General features: G+C 37.8%; 1 protein-coding gene across 2 annotated transcripts in view; it reads right to left on the bottom strand.

The window, feature by feature from the left end:
* The window catches only part of srgap1a (SLIT-ROBO Rho GTPase activating protein 1a), a 190,739-nt gene that overhangs the window by 119,534 nt on the left and 53,530 nt on the right, over nucleotides 1-17,675 (bottom strand). For both annotated transcript variants that reach the window (XM_051724425.1, XM_051724426.1), the window contains exon 3: nucleotides 1,356-1,518. In XM_051724425.1, the coding sequence (XP_051580385.1) occupies nucleotides 1,356-1,518 (163 nt within the window). The remainder of the gene's footprint in view (nucleotides 1-1,355; nucleotides 1,519-17,675) is intronic.

Genomic DNA, 17,675 nt, shown 5'->3' with positions numbered 1-17,675 from the left:
TAAATATTGTTTTGTTTTCTTCCTAAGATGGAAATAAATAAATTTTGACAATAAAATAAGTATATATAGTGTACAATTTCAGCACTTTCAAAATCTGTGATTAATCACGATTAACTAGAAAACAAATATGCTATTAATCGCGATTAAATAATTTAATCGACTGACAGCACTAAAAATTGGATATAACTTGACAGAAAAGGTTAGTAAGCAATTTTTTTCCATTTGGCCCCATTCACTTCCATTCTAAGTGCACAAGTCAAAATACATTTTTGTGGTAATCAACATTTATGGCACAAATGATGTCAATTGAGCTTAAATTGTATTGAAGCCGGAATATTCCAAGGGGCCATTGTGGAGCTGATTTTTCGGCCCAGAACCATGTTTGTTCGGTGGAAATGTGCAGAAAAGGGATAGACTGGGCAATAGCAGTTGCAGTGTCGGTGGAAAGGGGGTAGTAGAAAACCCCAAGGCCTTTATCCATCTCTGCTTTTATACATCCCTCAGGTCAGATCTGCTGGTCAAGCCCCTTGAATAACCCTCGTTGGACATTTGCCTCCTACATTCCAGCCTTGTAATTTGCTGTTATGGTCGACTCATATGACTCGCACGCATGGCAGCACATAATCTGTTTGGGCGTTGTCCCCTTTCTGTGGTCTGCGTTGCAGGGACCGCCACGTCTTCTCGGCCATGAGGCCACAAACATCAAACGAGAGGCAGGAGGCCATGATTAGAGCTCAAGCTTTAGGAACTTTTCAAACAGAACCACAGCCTAGAAGCAGAGGTCCCATATGGTCGGACCAACATTGTAAATCTGACGAGCGAATACAGGCACACAAATAACTCCATACCACAAAAAGCATAATATGCCCCACATCTGGCTTTAACAAAAACTAAGTGCAAACAGGTATACTTTAAATGAGGAGAATATTGTGTTAATGTTTCCTAAATATAAAAATTATACTATTGCTTACTATTTTATTTTTTTTTTTACTATTATCTATATATGCCATTCCAAACTTAGCCTATGTTCCTAGAAGAGTCCTTACTTCAGGAAGTGTAACAGAAACTACTTGAAATGACTATAAATGGAAACAAAAAAACTTTTAAAGAGATGAATTACAAAAAAGAGGAAAGAGGAATAACAATAACATCAGACAAAAAATAGTGACACTAGTTTTAGGAACTGCTTTTTTTTTTTTTTTTTTTTTTACAGTTATGTTGCCAAAAATATCTTTGAGAAGTTATACATCATATGACATAATTATGAAGTAGTCACAATTGTGGCAGCTGTAGCTTTAATATTCACATGAGAGGACAAATTAGTAGTAATAAAGTAAAAGGAAAACAGTTCTGACCTTTTTTAGAAGGCGTGTGGAGTCTTCACTAATCTGCATGAAGCGCATGATGACATTGTTCAGATAAATGTCACTTAGAGTTGCATGATCTTTGCTCTCCCTTCGAACCTGGTTCAACAACAGGTACCAGCAGTTTACCGGGGACAAGAGATTCTGGTCCTTCCTGCATAAGATAAAGAGAAAGAGAGAGAATGATCAAACCCAATGAAAGGCTCCCCTCTTCAAACTGTCAGGCCCACCTGTGCTCTTAGCTCAAAAACTGGATGAGACTGCATACGGATCCATCTTCCCAGCTCGGCTCACACTAAAAGCTATGCACGTAGATCACATGCATTACCATCCCTCTCATCTCTTCCCTTTATGATAGGTGGCCTATTTAAGTATGCATGATTGTAGATACTTTGTAGCACGCATGCAGTGCCAGTGCAGTTTCAGAAAGATATCCTATTTCTGAACTTATAAGATCATAACATACCTGCAGTATGACAAACAATTGTTTAATGACCATTAAACAGTCATTATAAGATGTAAAATAAGACAAACTTTTCCACAATTGGGCCAGTGTGAGCCAGGCCTATCAACTGGTCAGCTTGGAACAATAGCCTCGGACCTCAAACTTAACTTCAGTACTTAATCACGTCTTCATTCAGCTGATGCCACATCGATCTGACGTTACACATTTTCATCAGCCCAAATATTCAGAAGAGCCCTGATTTCTTCTACTGACCAGTACTGCCGATTCTCCATTCTTCATTGATCTGTTGAGGTAAGCTGGTAGCTAGATATGAAAAACTGATTAAATGGAGTATTTTGGTGCTGAAACTTCTGACCTGACTCAGTGAAACTCTGCCTTTGACATTGACCCCGCCTCAATCCCCAGTTGGCCCAAGGGTAATCGGCCGACCAGGGCACTTGGCAGTTGGCCCCAGGAAGCCCATGGCATACAGAGGCATACCAACATAAAAAAATCAACCGAAAATGTATTGTGGATGTGGCCTAAGTCTCAAATATATTATGTTCCCGAGATATGGTTCAGGTCCCTCATTCAATGAGAATGCATGGAATTTAGCAAGCACCACCTAAAATAGAGAACAATGGGAAGTAGTGGATTTCCTACTGTCCAAGCATGTCTAGACCATAGAATGTTCTTGTTTTGTAATCTGAATGCAACACCTTTTTATATAAACTAAACCTTGATCCACAAATATTTTTTTGAGGGGGTGGGATTTGCTGTTTTGTATGGCAGGAAATATATGGAAGTAATTTTCAACTCCGTTTCCTCCTTAACCCAGCAAACAAAACAGGCAACGCATGTCATCGCTGCTGGTGAAGGCCTTTGGCCTCCCTACACATCTATGACCTGAGCCATAAAGACATCCAAAATGTAAAAAAGAGACAAAGACATCTGTATCCGCAGCAGCTGAGCTTAAACATTAAAGTTTTAACCTTCATATCATTCTACAAAACAGGAAACAAACTTTCAGCTGACTAAATCCATAAGTCTCTTAGATGAAAGACATTCCTCGAAGTAACATGTTTCAAAACCCAGAGTTGAAGGATCAGTCATCTATGCCAGAATGGATCAAATGGATAATGTAATTGAGCTAAAAGCCTAGAGATGCATGGTCGCATATGAACATGCTGTTCGTAGGAGGGGGATTCAGATTGCAGGGAGAATTATGGGAGCCAGTGCATTTTCTGTCAGTCTGCAATTACTGTAAATCCTTTCATAAGACTGTCTCAGACTCTTAAGTGTGCACTCTGTTCTCCTTCCTGCGTGAAGCGTGTACTGTATGTTATTAACGTGACGGAGTCATGCTGTGTCGGACAGCAGAAGTGTTCATGTGATTTGGATTAATGAAGTAGCAAAAATAGCTTTTGCCACCCCAGTGCTGGAATGCATGAATAACAATATAGAAATGTTAAAGTCACATGGACAATACCTGCATTTTGTTCCGAGAATGCGAAAGCAATCTTAGGTAATTGTCTACTTCACAAACCAACATAAATGGAAATTGCAACATTTTAAATTGGCCAATAACTTCAAATTAGATTTAAAAAAATAAATACTTGAGTCCAGTGTGCTAGGGAAGAAGACAAACACAGTGCAGGAAAAAGTAAGCCCTATGATTTCCACAATGCGGCAAATCCAAATGAAAATCACAGGATACAGTTGTCATAATGACATCAACTGGAATTTGATGAACAGTTTGGATGAAATTAATCAAAAGCCATCATAAAGTATTGAAAATGCAAATTTTCTGCTGTGGTGTAATGAATTGTCAAATAAAATAATGAGCCAACCCATTTTTGATTGGAAAGTTGTGTTTGTGTCAGGGGCTCGCATGCTTGGTGCTACATTCTATAAAAATGTCGGAATGTCGAAGAGACAAACAAGTCTGCTAAAATAACTCTGAAATTCACCACTAACTGCTATATTCAGAATGAATCTGAACAGCATCTGTGTCCTGTGATGGTTAATGCTATATTAAAACATAGAAACCAGAAAAATTAATATTGAACATATAAACGAATTTAGAAAAACAAATAAAAATTAATAGGTCCCTAGATAAGAAAGCACTCTGGGGACAACTATTTCCTTACAAAACTGGGTGTGACTGAAGTGAGAGAGGTGATGGGTCCAGGAAGTGCAAAGGGAAATGGTGCATACTGTCCTTGAGGTCAGTGCAGGAAGGTAATGGGAAGCCTGGCTTCTATGGGCTCAAGAATGGACATACTAGGTTCAGTCCATTTGGGGTTATCAAATTATAAATTTACATTATAAAAGTTCCATCATAGCGATCCACTCGAGACATATAGATTCTATTGGCCCATGTCGAGCATGATGAGTTAATTTGGGAACCAAATGACTAATCAGGACTGATATAAAAGCCAGTTCTGCTAAAAACAGAGAACCAACTGGATAATTCAAAGTTGCTGTAAATCAGTGCTACTGATCAGACAAGATTAAATAATAATTGGCCTCCAAATGTCCATCTGTCCCTCCAAAGGGCTACTGAGTGTCCACCTCTATGGTCTAATGCACAGCAGCACAAATCCTGTTGCTTACTGAATCATTGCACAAAGCAGAATGGATTATAAATCTTTTCAATGAGTTGAGAGAAGAAACCAGCCAGTAAAGAATGTTGCTGAAAATCAGGGCAAACGAGTAGTAAGTCTAGATCATTTACAAGGGCAGTGTAGGTATTAAGGATGTCAGAATTACCAGTACTTTGTTACCAAGTCGACCAGTAGCGCCTCGTTACCACAGATATAGGTGGGGCAGATCTAACTTTTTTTTTTTTAAAGTTTTTACATTATTCAACTCATTATTCAAACACAAACAAGCTGACACAATATGTGATGTCCTTGCATTATTCCACCTCAAGGCACAACCCTTAGAACATATGATATTCTACATAAGAATGCTTTTCTTAAAATGTTGACTTGTTGATTAAAATCTAAATTAATTGATATATTATAATGTTAAGTGTTGTTGAAGAACCCCCAGGAGGAGAGGGAGAGAAACAGAAATATCTACCTTCCATTTACATATTTGATAATAATGTAACAATGATAATAATGTTTTAAATCACAGTAAATTTAAAACAAAGTTTCAAGAGCCAAGGCTTTTTGAAAAACAATTTGTCATCATCACAAAACTTACAATGTCTTATCACCTACACTTATCTTTTGATTGCCAATCTATTTTTTATGTCTGGCTTGTCAGGACCAAGTTGTTTGATGGCCAATTTGTAATTTGAATTTGCAATAGAAATGATAAGCTGATCAGCTGTACACATTCATCGATAGTGCTCACCATGTTCGCAACCTGTCACACTGCTGGCACGCATTAATACTAAAGTTACCTTTGGTTTGGAACTACGTATGGGCAGATTAATTTCTGCCCCAATGGGTCTCACTGAGAGCTCATTGCAGTACCGTATTTGTCCACAGATTTCCATTGGAAAAACGGAAGGGCGTTGTGGAGTTCGGGAGGGCAGCAGACTTTTGACCCACATGTTTGAATATCTACACTCACTGAGCACTTTATTAGGAACACCTGCACACCTACTTATTCATGCGATTATCTAATCAGCCAATCATGTAGCAGCAGTGCAATGCATAAAATTATGCAGATACGGGTCAGGAGCTTCAGTTAATGTTCACATCAACCATCAGAATGTGGGGAAAAAAAATGGGGGCCTGAGTAGCTCAGCAAGTAAAGACGCTGACTACTACACCTGGAGTCGCAAGTTCGAATCCTGGGCATGCTGAGTGACTCCAGTCAGGCTTCCTAAGCAACCAACTGGCCCGGTTGCTAGGGTGGGTAGAGTCACGTTGGGTTAACCTCCTCGTGGTCGCTATAATGTGGTTCTCCCTCTCGGTGGGGCGGGTGGGTGAGTTGTGCGTGGATGCTGCAGAGAATAGCATGAAGCCTCCACACGTGCTAGGTCTCCGCGGTAACGCACTCAACAAGCCACGTGATAAGATGCGTGGATTGACGGTCTCAGATGCAGAGGCAACCGAGATTCGTCCTCCACCAGCCGGATTGAGGCAAGTTATTACGCCACCACGAGGACTTAGAGCACATTGGGAATTGGGCATTCCAAATTGGGGAGAAAAGGGGAGAAAAGAAAAAAGAATGGGGAAAAATTTTATCTCAGTGATTTCGACCATGGCATGATTGTTGGTGCCAGTCGGGCTGGTTTGAGTACTTCTGTAATGGCTCATCTCATGGGATTTTCACACACAACAGTCTCTAGAGTTTACTCAGAATGGTGCCAAAAATTAAATTCATCCAGTTCTGCAGACGGAAACAAATGCCTTGCTGATGAGAGAGGTCAACGGAGACTGGCCAGACAGAAAAACTACGGTAACTTAGATAACCACTCTGTACACTTGTAGTGAGCAGAATAGCATCTCAGAATGCACAACATGTCAAACCTTGAGGCGGATGGGCTACAACATCAGAAGACCACGTAGGGCACTTTATTTTATTATGACCACAGTGTTCCTAATAAAGTGCTCATTGAGTGTATATCAAACACAGTGTAATGCAGTGGTTCTCAAATTTATTTGGTCACGTCCCTCTTTGAAACAACAAAAACATTCGTGCCCCCCCCCACCAAAAAGGAAAACCTAAATCAGAATTTTCTTTCATCTTCATATCACGTAAAAAATTTTCATTTAAACATACTATGAAAACTGAATAAAAAACTGAAAAAGAATCTGAATGAATGAACATTTGTTCTGTTATTTTGTGTATAATTTCTGTATTACATAAATACATAAAACATTTTAATTATGCCTATATACTTTCAAACCATACAAAAACAGAAGGAAAATAAATAAATAAAAAGTGATACTGCTGCAGGAGCAACCCCTGGGCATGAACACATTGCAAACCGGATCCTCTAATCATCTGCATTTAAATAGCAGAACGTTTTTCTCTCAATGGAGACATGTACACTGGATATTTTTTTTTTTTTTTTTTTTAAGATAATAATATTAATTTCAAGGATTCATACCTGTGAATGTTAATCCGCCTCAGTAGTATCTATAAAAGATTTTTAAACTCCAGAAACTTCAAGTAATAATAAATGACTGTGATTGGACCATCCTGGCCAGCGCTGAGAAAAGAAACAGGTACTACGTGCCATCGACAAAACTGAGGGATGAAAGGATGGTGATAGGCTGTCCAAGTTCCAAAAGCACCATACAAGTCTTCCAAAAAGCCATTTGATAGTGTTGTGTGAGGGACTGACCGAAATAGGCAATCAGTGTTAATTCATCGTTTCCCCCTTTTGAAACTGGTGCGCGAGACATCTTTGTTTACATAAGCGCATCTTGAGAGCGCACCTGACACTATTACATGCTTTGTGCAGTTCGCGCTGCGGTGTCTGCCAAAAGTTTAAACAAAGCAGGAGAAAAAGCAGAGGTGTAGAAATTGCGCACATTGGTTCTTGCGTGTATTGTCACTATTTTTGCTGAATGTGTGAAAGTGATTTGAGAACGGGTCCAGGCACGTGCACACATAGACATCAAAGGGGGCTTGAGCACCTGCCCTTTTTTCTGGGGTGCTTTTTTTAATAAATATATATATATATATATATATATATATTCCTGTTTGCGCAGAGCTTCCCTGTCAAACAAATATATTAATTTAATAAAAAATCAAAATATCAGGTCGTGAGATGAGACTTTGTCGCTCTCTCTCTCTCCCTCCGTGTCTCCGCGCAGCAGTGCAGCACACATCAGCACATCAGACACACAGACAGGCAGCAGCCTCTCCCAGCTCCTATGCCAGTTGTGTTTTTCTTGGCTTGTGTGGAGGTGAGTGGTGATGAACAAAAGATGAAGCTACCAGTGCCTCGACTTTACAGCTAATTAGCCAAAAGACAAATATAGTTAACTTGTGTCTTGCTAATATGTATGACTCATGAGCTACTAGCTAATGTAATAAGTTAGCTAAGGTTGAGTTAAGGCAATATATCATGACCATACAGGCTAATGTACTGTACTTAATGGAGACACTACAGGTGAATACAGTAAAATTTGTGTCTAATAACGTCACCACAATCGCCACACTGATATGCAAATTAGGCGTTAACTAATTAAAATGCTCTAATTTGCATACATTTGACAAGGCACTGCAGGTGAATAGGATAAACAAAATAATTAAAGCATATCACCACAGAACTTCCCCAGTTAATGACTTGCATCAAGAGTCTTTTCCCCTGAAATGTTATGTTTAAATATGCAGATAATCATGCGTAGAACATTGAACGGCAGCAGCAGATCTGCGCCAACTGCTATTAATCATCATGGATGTGGAGGATGCTTTTCGTAATGAAGAAGGACAATTGCTTGATCGTGTCATGTAAGTTTAGCATGTTCAAGTCAGTTGAGATATCAGCATTAATTCTTCCTCTAATTTTAAGAAAGAAGGTATATTTCATCCCCGCAAACACAGTACATTCTGACGACGTCGCCAGTTAGTCGTCCTTTCGTCAGCGTGACATTACTTTCTGACAACGTTGTGACAACGTCTTGGTAAAGTTCCATTTTTAAGTATCTTGGCTGACGTTCCAGAGACGTCGTGACCATGTCCTGAGGTGAATACTAAAGAAGACCATGGTCTCTGTGTGAAATGATTATTTTGTAGAAATCTGTTGAGTATGAAACAATTGCATGAGTGTGAGGGAATTAAAAAAAATTGGTAAGGAAGTCAGTTAATATATTTAACGTTTTGTTTAAAAAAAATAAATAAATAATTATGAGAAGTGCCCTTTTTTCCACTAGAGCCCCTGCCCCCCAAAATGTCTGACCACATCCCTGTCCGCGTCCCCCTTACAATACCAATACCGCCCCATACTTTGAGAACCACTGGTGTAACAGAGCTTTCAGCTACTTTACAACTTAAAAATAGGATAAAAACTTATACTAGGCCTGCTTTTGAATACATATTTCATCATTTTAATCACTTTTACGGGCAAACAAATTACATTATTGGCAGTTTATACACTGCAGCCAAAAATGTTTTTTTTTTTTTAAATTACAAACTCTAATATTTCACTGGACCACCTCTAGGTTTGATTATGGCGCCCACTCGTCATTTTGACAACCTTATGCAACGTCACATTTATTTCTGTCCAGAGTTACATGAATTTTTGGCAGAAATCTTGTATTGATGACAGGAGACTCTAACCACTCCGTAAAGTCTTCTCCAGCACATCCGAAAGACTTTCAATGGGGTTAAGGTGGCCAATTCATGTGTGAAAATGATTCCTCGCTCTTTCACAATTTGAGCCCGATGAATCTTGGCATTGTCGTCCTGGAATATGCCCGTGCCGTCAGGGAAGAAAAAATCCATTGATGGGATAACCTGGTCATTCAGTACATTCAGGTAGTCAGCTGACTTCATTTAACTGCTGTATAAGGTTGCTGAGCCTAGACCTGACCAACTGAAGCAACGCCAGACTAGTGTTGTCACGGAACCAAAATTTCAGTAGTCGGTACCGATACCAGTTAAATTTGACAGTTCTCGATACCAATTTCGATACCACAGAAAAAATGTGCTAATATGATAATGTGCTATTGAATTCACTCCTTTAGCCTATTTAAAGTTATATTTCAATGTAAATAATAAATTAAAAGATATGCATCTTTCCTTCTAACATGTTTCTAACATGTGTTTAAGCAGGGCCCTACTGAAATCTGTTTTATTTTTTCCCCATATTCTTTAATTATTTTCCCAGAATTCTACGTTTTACATTTTAATTTAATTTCATTATCAAAATGGTGTCTAAATCAAAACATTTTCCTTAAACTTTTAAAAAACCTTTAACAAGTAAAAGAAATAGAACAATTACTTGTCAACATACTATTGCATTTTTTAACAAGCTTTTATTCAGTACAAAAGCACTCTTGCTTGTGATATATTGCTTTATTATTATTATTACAATCATTATTCATTAATCATTATTTATTATTATTATAATAATCATTATTATAATTTCTGCAGTGATGATTACATTTTACTATACAGTTATAATATATTTCTTTTGCCATTTCAATTTCAGGCATTTAGATTTTATTATGAATCGTGCTTTATTTTTACATGTATTTTTGACAGAAGTTTAACCTCTCCGGATAAACAGTTTGCTACTTGGCTCAGTGTGATCGTTAATGCGCAAATGCTGTGATTTAATTATATAAATTATATAAAAATAATGCTTCAGAGTGGATTAGTGCTCTGCTCTGTCATCTCTCATACAACGTAAATGATTCTCATAGTCTGTGGTGTTTCCAGTGAATGAGTGGTCTGCTTCACACATTCATTTAAAGCTCATGCAGCTCATACAAACTAAGACTGCAGCATTTTGTGGTTTAATAATCACACTAGGCCATATCATGATTTTAATTTGATTAGTTGTGCATTTCAGTGTAAAAGGAGCAGCAGAGCACAAGCTCAAATAAGGGTGTGAGTATTTTAAAGCAGCCATGTGTCGGTCATAATGCGCGCTGGTACCGGATGGAGTCGGTGCTCGGTACTGTAGAATTACTGGTATTGTTACATCTTTTTTATTTTAGTACAACTTGATACCGAAGTACCGGTACTTTTGACAACACTATCCCAGACTATAACACCGCCTCCAGAGGCTTGTACAGTGGGCACAATTCATGACGGGTGCATCGCTTCATGCGCTTCCCCCACAGTAACATCTTTTCCACGACCACGAGATACATCTTCCGACATGGTTGTTTAAGAAATGAGAAGCTACACGCTGTATCAGTTAGGGTTAAAAGAATTGTTCCCAGCTGAAACATATTAATCACTGCAATAATGATCCAATCACAGGCTCTTAAGTATCTGCTTATTTAAAGGAGACCTATTATTGCCCTTTTTACAAGATGTAATACAAGTCTCAGGTGTCCCCAGAATGTGTCTGTGAAGTTTCAGCTAAAAATACCCCACGGATCATTTATTATACCATGCTGTAAATGCCTCTTTTTGGGTGGAATCAAAAATACGCCGTTTTCGTGTGTGTCTCTTTAAATGCATATGAGCTGCTGCTCCCCACCCCCTATTATTATACAGACAGTAAGCGTAAAAATAACGGCATAGCTCTGGTCTCCGTGAATACAATCAGAGACAATGGTAACTTTAGCTGCATTAGCCGTGGAATCAGCTAACAAGCACATTCGGAAAGGCGATTTGCAAACATTCACAAAATATAAAGTGTGATACTCACATCTGCAGGATTTAAAGCTGGAACACGAACACTTGGTACTGATCCATGTTTGAGAATCAAATTTTTGGAAAATCCTGCTTGGGGCACATTTGCTTCAAAAACAACTTGTCGACTGCGTCTTCAATGGCTCTGATGCCGGGAGTACATGAAGTCTCTTTTACAGCCAACAACAGAACACTTATGACGCTTGCGAAGCTGAGACATTATTCTTCACCGTAGCTGCTCCAGCGCGTAAAAAAATGGCGGACTGTGTGTAGATCACTCAGGGGAGGATCTATGATAATAGGGTGGAGCCGTCACCAGTCGTGGGCGAGGCCTGCTCTAACATGATGTCAAGTTAGAGCAGAAACGAAAACCAATCACTTTGAGACACAGATTTAGATTAATAGAAATATAAGAAAGAGGAGTGGGTGGACTTTTAACATTATAGGGTGGTTGTGTACACACACTGCCGACTCACATTTATGTTCAAACACCATGTAAAAGTGAATTTTGCATAATAGGTCCCTTTTAAATCCAAATAGCGATTACCAGTGTTTAAGCAGTACTGGTATTACCGAGGACTAACTCAGTTCGATACCTGCACACTGTCTGACTGACACGCAAGTGCTTCCAAATGCTCACACACAAGTACGAACATTTTGATAAAAAAAAAAAAAAAAAAAAAAAAAGAATAGCGTGATTGTTAAACCACGAAAGGCGGCAATCTTAGTCTGCATGAGCAGCGTGCTTTAAAGTGAATGTGGGAAGCTGACCGCTCATAAACTGGAAACTCCACAGACATTGAGAATCATATGCATTGTATGAGATGACAGAGCAGAGCACTAATCCACTGTGAAGTGTCACACTGCAGATGAGCAGAACCACTGTATATTGTAAAGTAGTAGACTTTTTAGGAAAATCAACATTTTAAAATACTTAAGTGAGCAAAGACATATTGGAAATGGAGAGAAGGCATCAAAAAAACTTTAACTGTAAAATTAAATGTATGGGGATGAAATAGAATGAGGAAACAGGCTTAAAATCTTCATGATCATGAGAAAGGATTGCTTTTTACTTTGTTATAAGGAGTACATATCAGTCTCATTATCACTGATTATGCACTATAAATGCCTAACATTTTTTACCAATGTTCCCTTCCCAGGTGTTACCATGTCTTTATAGCTACATTAGTGACAGTAACCCTTACGAAAATTGAGAGTTCATGGAAACTTTGACGCAAACTTGGTGCAAATTCACCACAAATAATTTTCACATGCAAATTAGCTTTGCGGTAAACTTGCGGCAAATTGTCCATTGTTGCCAAAGGTTTGCCGGAGGTTCACCACTACTGGCGAAGAGCTGGAAACTTCTGGAAAACATTTGTGGTGAATCAAATGCTCATTTGCATGTGAAAATAATGAGTTTGAGGCTAGTTTAGATTTTTTGTAAGGGAAATTGAATTACACTTGGTTACCAACCAAAAGATAATTTTGAGTTTACAATCACCCACCAAATAGGTCCATCACAGTGTAAATATAAATAAAAACTAGATGCAATACAGTAAACATCAACACTGTAGCCAGAGGAACTTAATTCTATGTTGGTGTAAACATCCTGCAGATTGCAAACATTGTATTGACAGTTCATAGATTTTTAAGTGCCAGTGTAGGAGGGTTTGGCAACTAACAACAAGGTCATCAACTGAACTGATCATGCTGGCAAATAGATCTGTAATGCTTTGAAACCAAACTGAACTTACTGCTGTATTAGGCATCTCTGATGCCTTACATATGCGTTAAATAGAGCCTGACCAATGATTACATTATGCATTTAGTATTTGCATAATTTGTTATTATGGTTGTGATTGCAAAGCCATTAAAATAATAATTGTGTCTAGAGACGTGCACATTACATTTTAATTTACTTAAAACATGTGATTGTAGGAGGGACAGTGAATCATTTAGCTGAACATATTGTATTTTCATATTGTATTTTTGCTGAACATATTTTTATTATTCCACAGTAATCAAACAAATGTGGGAGGACCCCCTGTTGTAATGGTTAAAGATCCAAGATGAAGGTTTTCCCAAGTTTAAATGTTCAATCCTTGTTAGGTATGATCCATAAACTGAAGAGTTGATGTGATGGAGCCATCTCCACTGTACCCTTGAAAAAGGCACTAACCCTAGGATCCTCCAGGGAAACTGTCCCTGTAGTCAGTCTTTTTAGATAACAAGCATCTGCTAAATGACAAATAATCTAAAGAAAATCTGGTATCCAAGGAGTGGCAGCTGTATGATGCATCTAATTAAATAATTCTCATCATGACTCAAGTATCCCTCCCTGGACAAATAGTGTGCAACGCTTGTTAGCTCAACAAATACAATCACTATACTAAGCACAAGCTGCTGTGTCGCCACGACGACACAAAACTAACCACACAGCTCACAATAAATAATGTTTAGTTGTCTTGAAAGGGTGCGTGTTAACGCATCTGACGATACAGATGATCTTTCTGATATCCAACCTCCACACTTGAGTCAACAGAAATGTTATGAAGATTGATTCCGTTTTCTGCAGTGAACTGTGTCTATAATCCCACAGGTAGAGCAAATTTTTTGTATCTTGACAAAGTCACTAAATCTTCCCTCTCACTTGTTTTGCGGAATTCTGCTGACAGTATATGTCCGGCCAATTTAAAGTGATAAAGCACACCCTCTGCTATGGCTCAGCTGGTTCCCTCTTGACGCCATTGGTCAGACACTAGTTCCAGACCTCTGGACTATGGAACAAATTGGTATACAATGTAGAGGTCACAAACTGGGCCTCTTTACTGAAGCCCTGTGGTTACAAGACATCTTATCCAAGTTTAGCTTTTATAGAGACCTTGTAAAAATTTCTTGATTACAAAAGCTTAAAAATGTTCTGTCGAACAACTCTGGGGTGTCTGGATATTCCAGCTGATTATAGGCTAATCTACAAGCTCATTTTGATCCTAATTCATCCAACACAAACAGCTAAACTAAACTGGCTTTAGAAATGGCCACCCAACCTCACGGCAGCATGTCACAGGTTTTTTAATCTCCCAACAATTTTCCAGAAAAAAAAAAAAGAGAAACTTACATCACCAAGAATCTTACACTGCCCTTCTGTATTTCTGTATCTGTTAAAAGGATTGTTCCCCCAAAATGTAAATTCCGTCATCATTTACTCAAAACCTGCATGACTTTTTTTCTTTCTTGGAACACTAAAAGAGAAGTTTAGTAGAATGTCCAAACTACTCTCTTCCATACAATGAAAATGTATGATGACCAGTCAAGGAGTCTGACTCACGGAGCTTACAGAGTTCACAAACTGACAGGCCACAAAAACCGCAAGTACCCTGATCCAGATTCTCTATTACCAGATACCACAACTGCTGGACTCATTTTTGGGCTCTTATGCTGGACATTGATCTATTTACAGAAGTGAAAGGCAAAAACACTTAATATTTAGTATTGTACCAGCAGTTTCTGTAGCAACATAATGTAGATGTTGAGTGTCTTTTCCATCCAGTGACTGACATAATGAGACCAAGATCATGCTTTATAACTGTCAACATGTCACAGGGCTCATGGTCCCAAAACAGCACCATACAGGGAAAATGTTAGTAGAAAAGAAGAATTTTTAAAAGCTGGTTTAAGACCATGAGGGTCTGTTAATTACAATGAGTTTTCAATGGTTAAAGGGGGGCACTTAGGCACAACATGATTCTTCCACCAATACAGTTCATTAGCCTAACTAATGGGGCAATAGCGATATAGACTAGGAAAATTAATACAGAATTCAACAGATGTGTGGTCACAGCCACAGGTGTGTATAGGGGTTATTTTACATTGGCTTACAATGTAGCTCATCAAAATTTGGAGTTGGAACTATTAGTTTCATACATGTATATATATATAACTTAAACATTTTCTTGGGATAAGGGCTTTGGCACAGCCTTGCAAAGACCAATTAGTAAGGAGAGAATATTACTGTAGAGCAAGTGTGAGGTAACCAATTTGTTTAGAGAAAGAATAAAATATGGAAATTGATTCAGAACAATGGGCGACCCTGTCAAGCCTACCTTGATCAGATATTGCATTTCTATTCTTCATGTTTACTTATTAATAAAGAAATAAATACATTTTTTTCTAAATAAATTCAAAAAAATTTTAAGAATACATTTGAGATGGGAAATGTAGAGCATGGCATCAAATGTCAACTCTTTGGAATGCCATTTATTAATGTGGAATCAAACACAAGAAATATTTTTTTTCAACACTTGTTGAATAAAAGACTGATAAAACAGCATCATTTTGATTTAAAGATGGTCAATATTTGAAATATATACTGTAGTACACAAGGTAATTTGAAAGAAGTGGAAATGTTCAATCTTAGTACAATTATAATTCTGTTAGACAACAATAATAATGGATAAAGTAAAATAACACTGGTTGAAGATCTGGGCCGGTGAGCAATTGGTTCTAGGTTCAAACCCCAAAAGAGGCGATCCAAGAACCATCCACAATCCAGACAGCTAATAAAAGAGCATATACATGCAGACATGTGCATTCATACTACTGATGCATAAATATAGGAATGTTGGTTGATACTGATAGGAGATAATTATTTTTATTACAGTTGATAACCGATATGATGGCAGATATAATAAATCTATGCTAAATCTATTGTCTGTAATAAAAATTTAAAAAACGTGTTTACAAACTAGCGCCAATCTAGAAATGGTCAAGCTTCAAGTAAAATCAAACATCAAATTTATTTTAGGTTCGATAGAAAAGATGGATAACAGTAATACATCTGTAACCTGGCATAGAAAAATGTATGCTTTTGAACTGGAAAAAATAAACCTTGATATCATCTGCTTCCAATAGCAGACCAATTGAGCGCAACAGTCCCCACCCACAATTGTTCAGCCGTCTGGGTTCCGGATGTATTTTTCCCATTCATTTCTTCCATAGACTTTTCATAAAATCCTCCATTAAAGAGTTGTAAAGCATGAACCAAACCAACCAGCTCTGAGGTGAATTGCAATATTACAGACTGTTTTAAGGCAAAAAAGTATTTGAAAATCCAACAAAAAGACAAAAGTTACAAGACTGTGTACTTACCATCTTTCATGAGGGCACAGCCTACAATCCCATGAAGCGTTGCGAATGACGTAATAAAATATAAAATTATGGAAATATATAAAACTATTGATTTTAGGTTGTTGATTATAAGTATAGAAACAATATAGTTTAAGTCTATTGCTAAATATTCTGATATACACTGTAGGGCTTTACTGGTTGTTTAGATCAGTGTTACTATCAGAAATAATTGGTAATTATTTATTTAGTTATTAATTAATATTTAAATTAATTAATTGAATCTAACTCATTAAAACCTCATATGGGGCTCCAGTAAATGTAGTGCACTACGTTTAGGAGCGGGTTTGATTATTAGCAATAATTAATAATTATCAAAGATAATTATTAATTATTAAAATCAATAGAACATTGATGAGAATCAATGTTAGCTTTTTTTAATCCTTTAAATCAACAATTATCAAAGATAATCACTAATCATTAACATCGATGAAACTTTAAAATTAACACTAGCTTACTGATCCTTCAAAATCAACAATCATCAAAGATAATTATCAATTATCAAAAATCAATAGAATATTAATAAGGATTAACATTGACGGGGCACCACCCTGAAATCAGGGACTAATAACCAGATAGTAAAACAGTCTCAATATTAGATTGTTTTCTTAGGAAAATCGACATCCGAAGAATATCGATTTTCGGGAAAAAAACAATGAATGAAGGCTTGAATCCGAACACTGACATCCCGTCAGCATGACACAGGTGTATGCAAAACAAACCAAAACACTTCTATTTGAAATATAACAAAGTTTATTTATGCAGTAATATCAATTAATAGTTAATACAATGCAGTCAATAAACGTCCGACTTACAACTACAAACTAAACAGTGATATGATTAGATATGGAAATCAAAATAATCCTATAACACATGAGGGTGTGTGTGTGTGTGTGTAAGGAGGGACGCGCACAAAATTGTGGATGTGACTCTCGTGGAGAGTATGTCACGCGAGACTTCCGGCCAGAAAATATGGCCGCGAATGTGGGCGGAGAGAAACCAGTTAATGGTGTCTACCAGTTACCACGTGTATCTGCTTGAACGATAGCTTAGGGACAAAGCTGAGTTTTATCACGAAGCTATCTACTAGCCAAAAACGTGTGCGAGAATGTTTGCGAGGGGTCGCGTGTGTGTGGTTAGTACGAGAGAGAGAATTAAGTGATGGCCCCAAAGCCGGTTTCACGATCGTGGGAGAGAAAGCAGCTGTTAGTTTATCACTCAGAGATGCGGTGGACGGCTCGTAAACCGTCCCGCGGTCTTTGATTCTTTAATGGATAAACTCAGTTTGCCGGTTTCACCCGCGATGGCGGAAATGCACAACAGTCCAATGTGGTTGGACTACAATACAGCAAATCTCATTCGTGATAATTAATACCCTGAGTATTAGCCGC

Source organism: Myxocyprinus asiaticus, chromosome 18 (assembly GCF_019703515.2).
Source record: "Myxocyprinus asiaticus isolate MX2 ecotype Aquarium Trade chromosome 18, UBuf_Myxa_2, whole genome shotgun sequence".
Classification (NCBI taxonomy): Eukaryota; Metazoa; Chordata; class Actinopteri; order Cypriniformes; family Catostomidae; genus Myxocyprinus; species Myxocyprinus asiaticus.
This window is presented reverse-complemented; position numbering and strand designations above follow the sequence as displayed.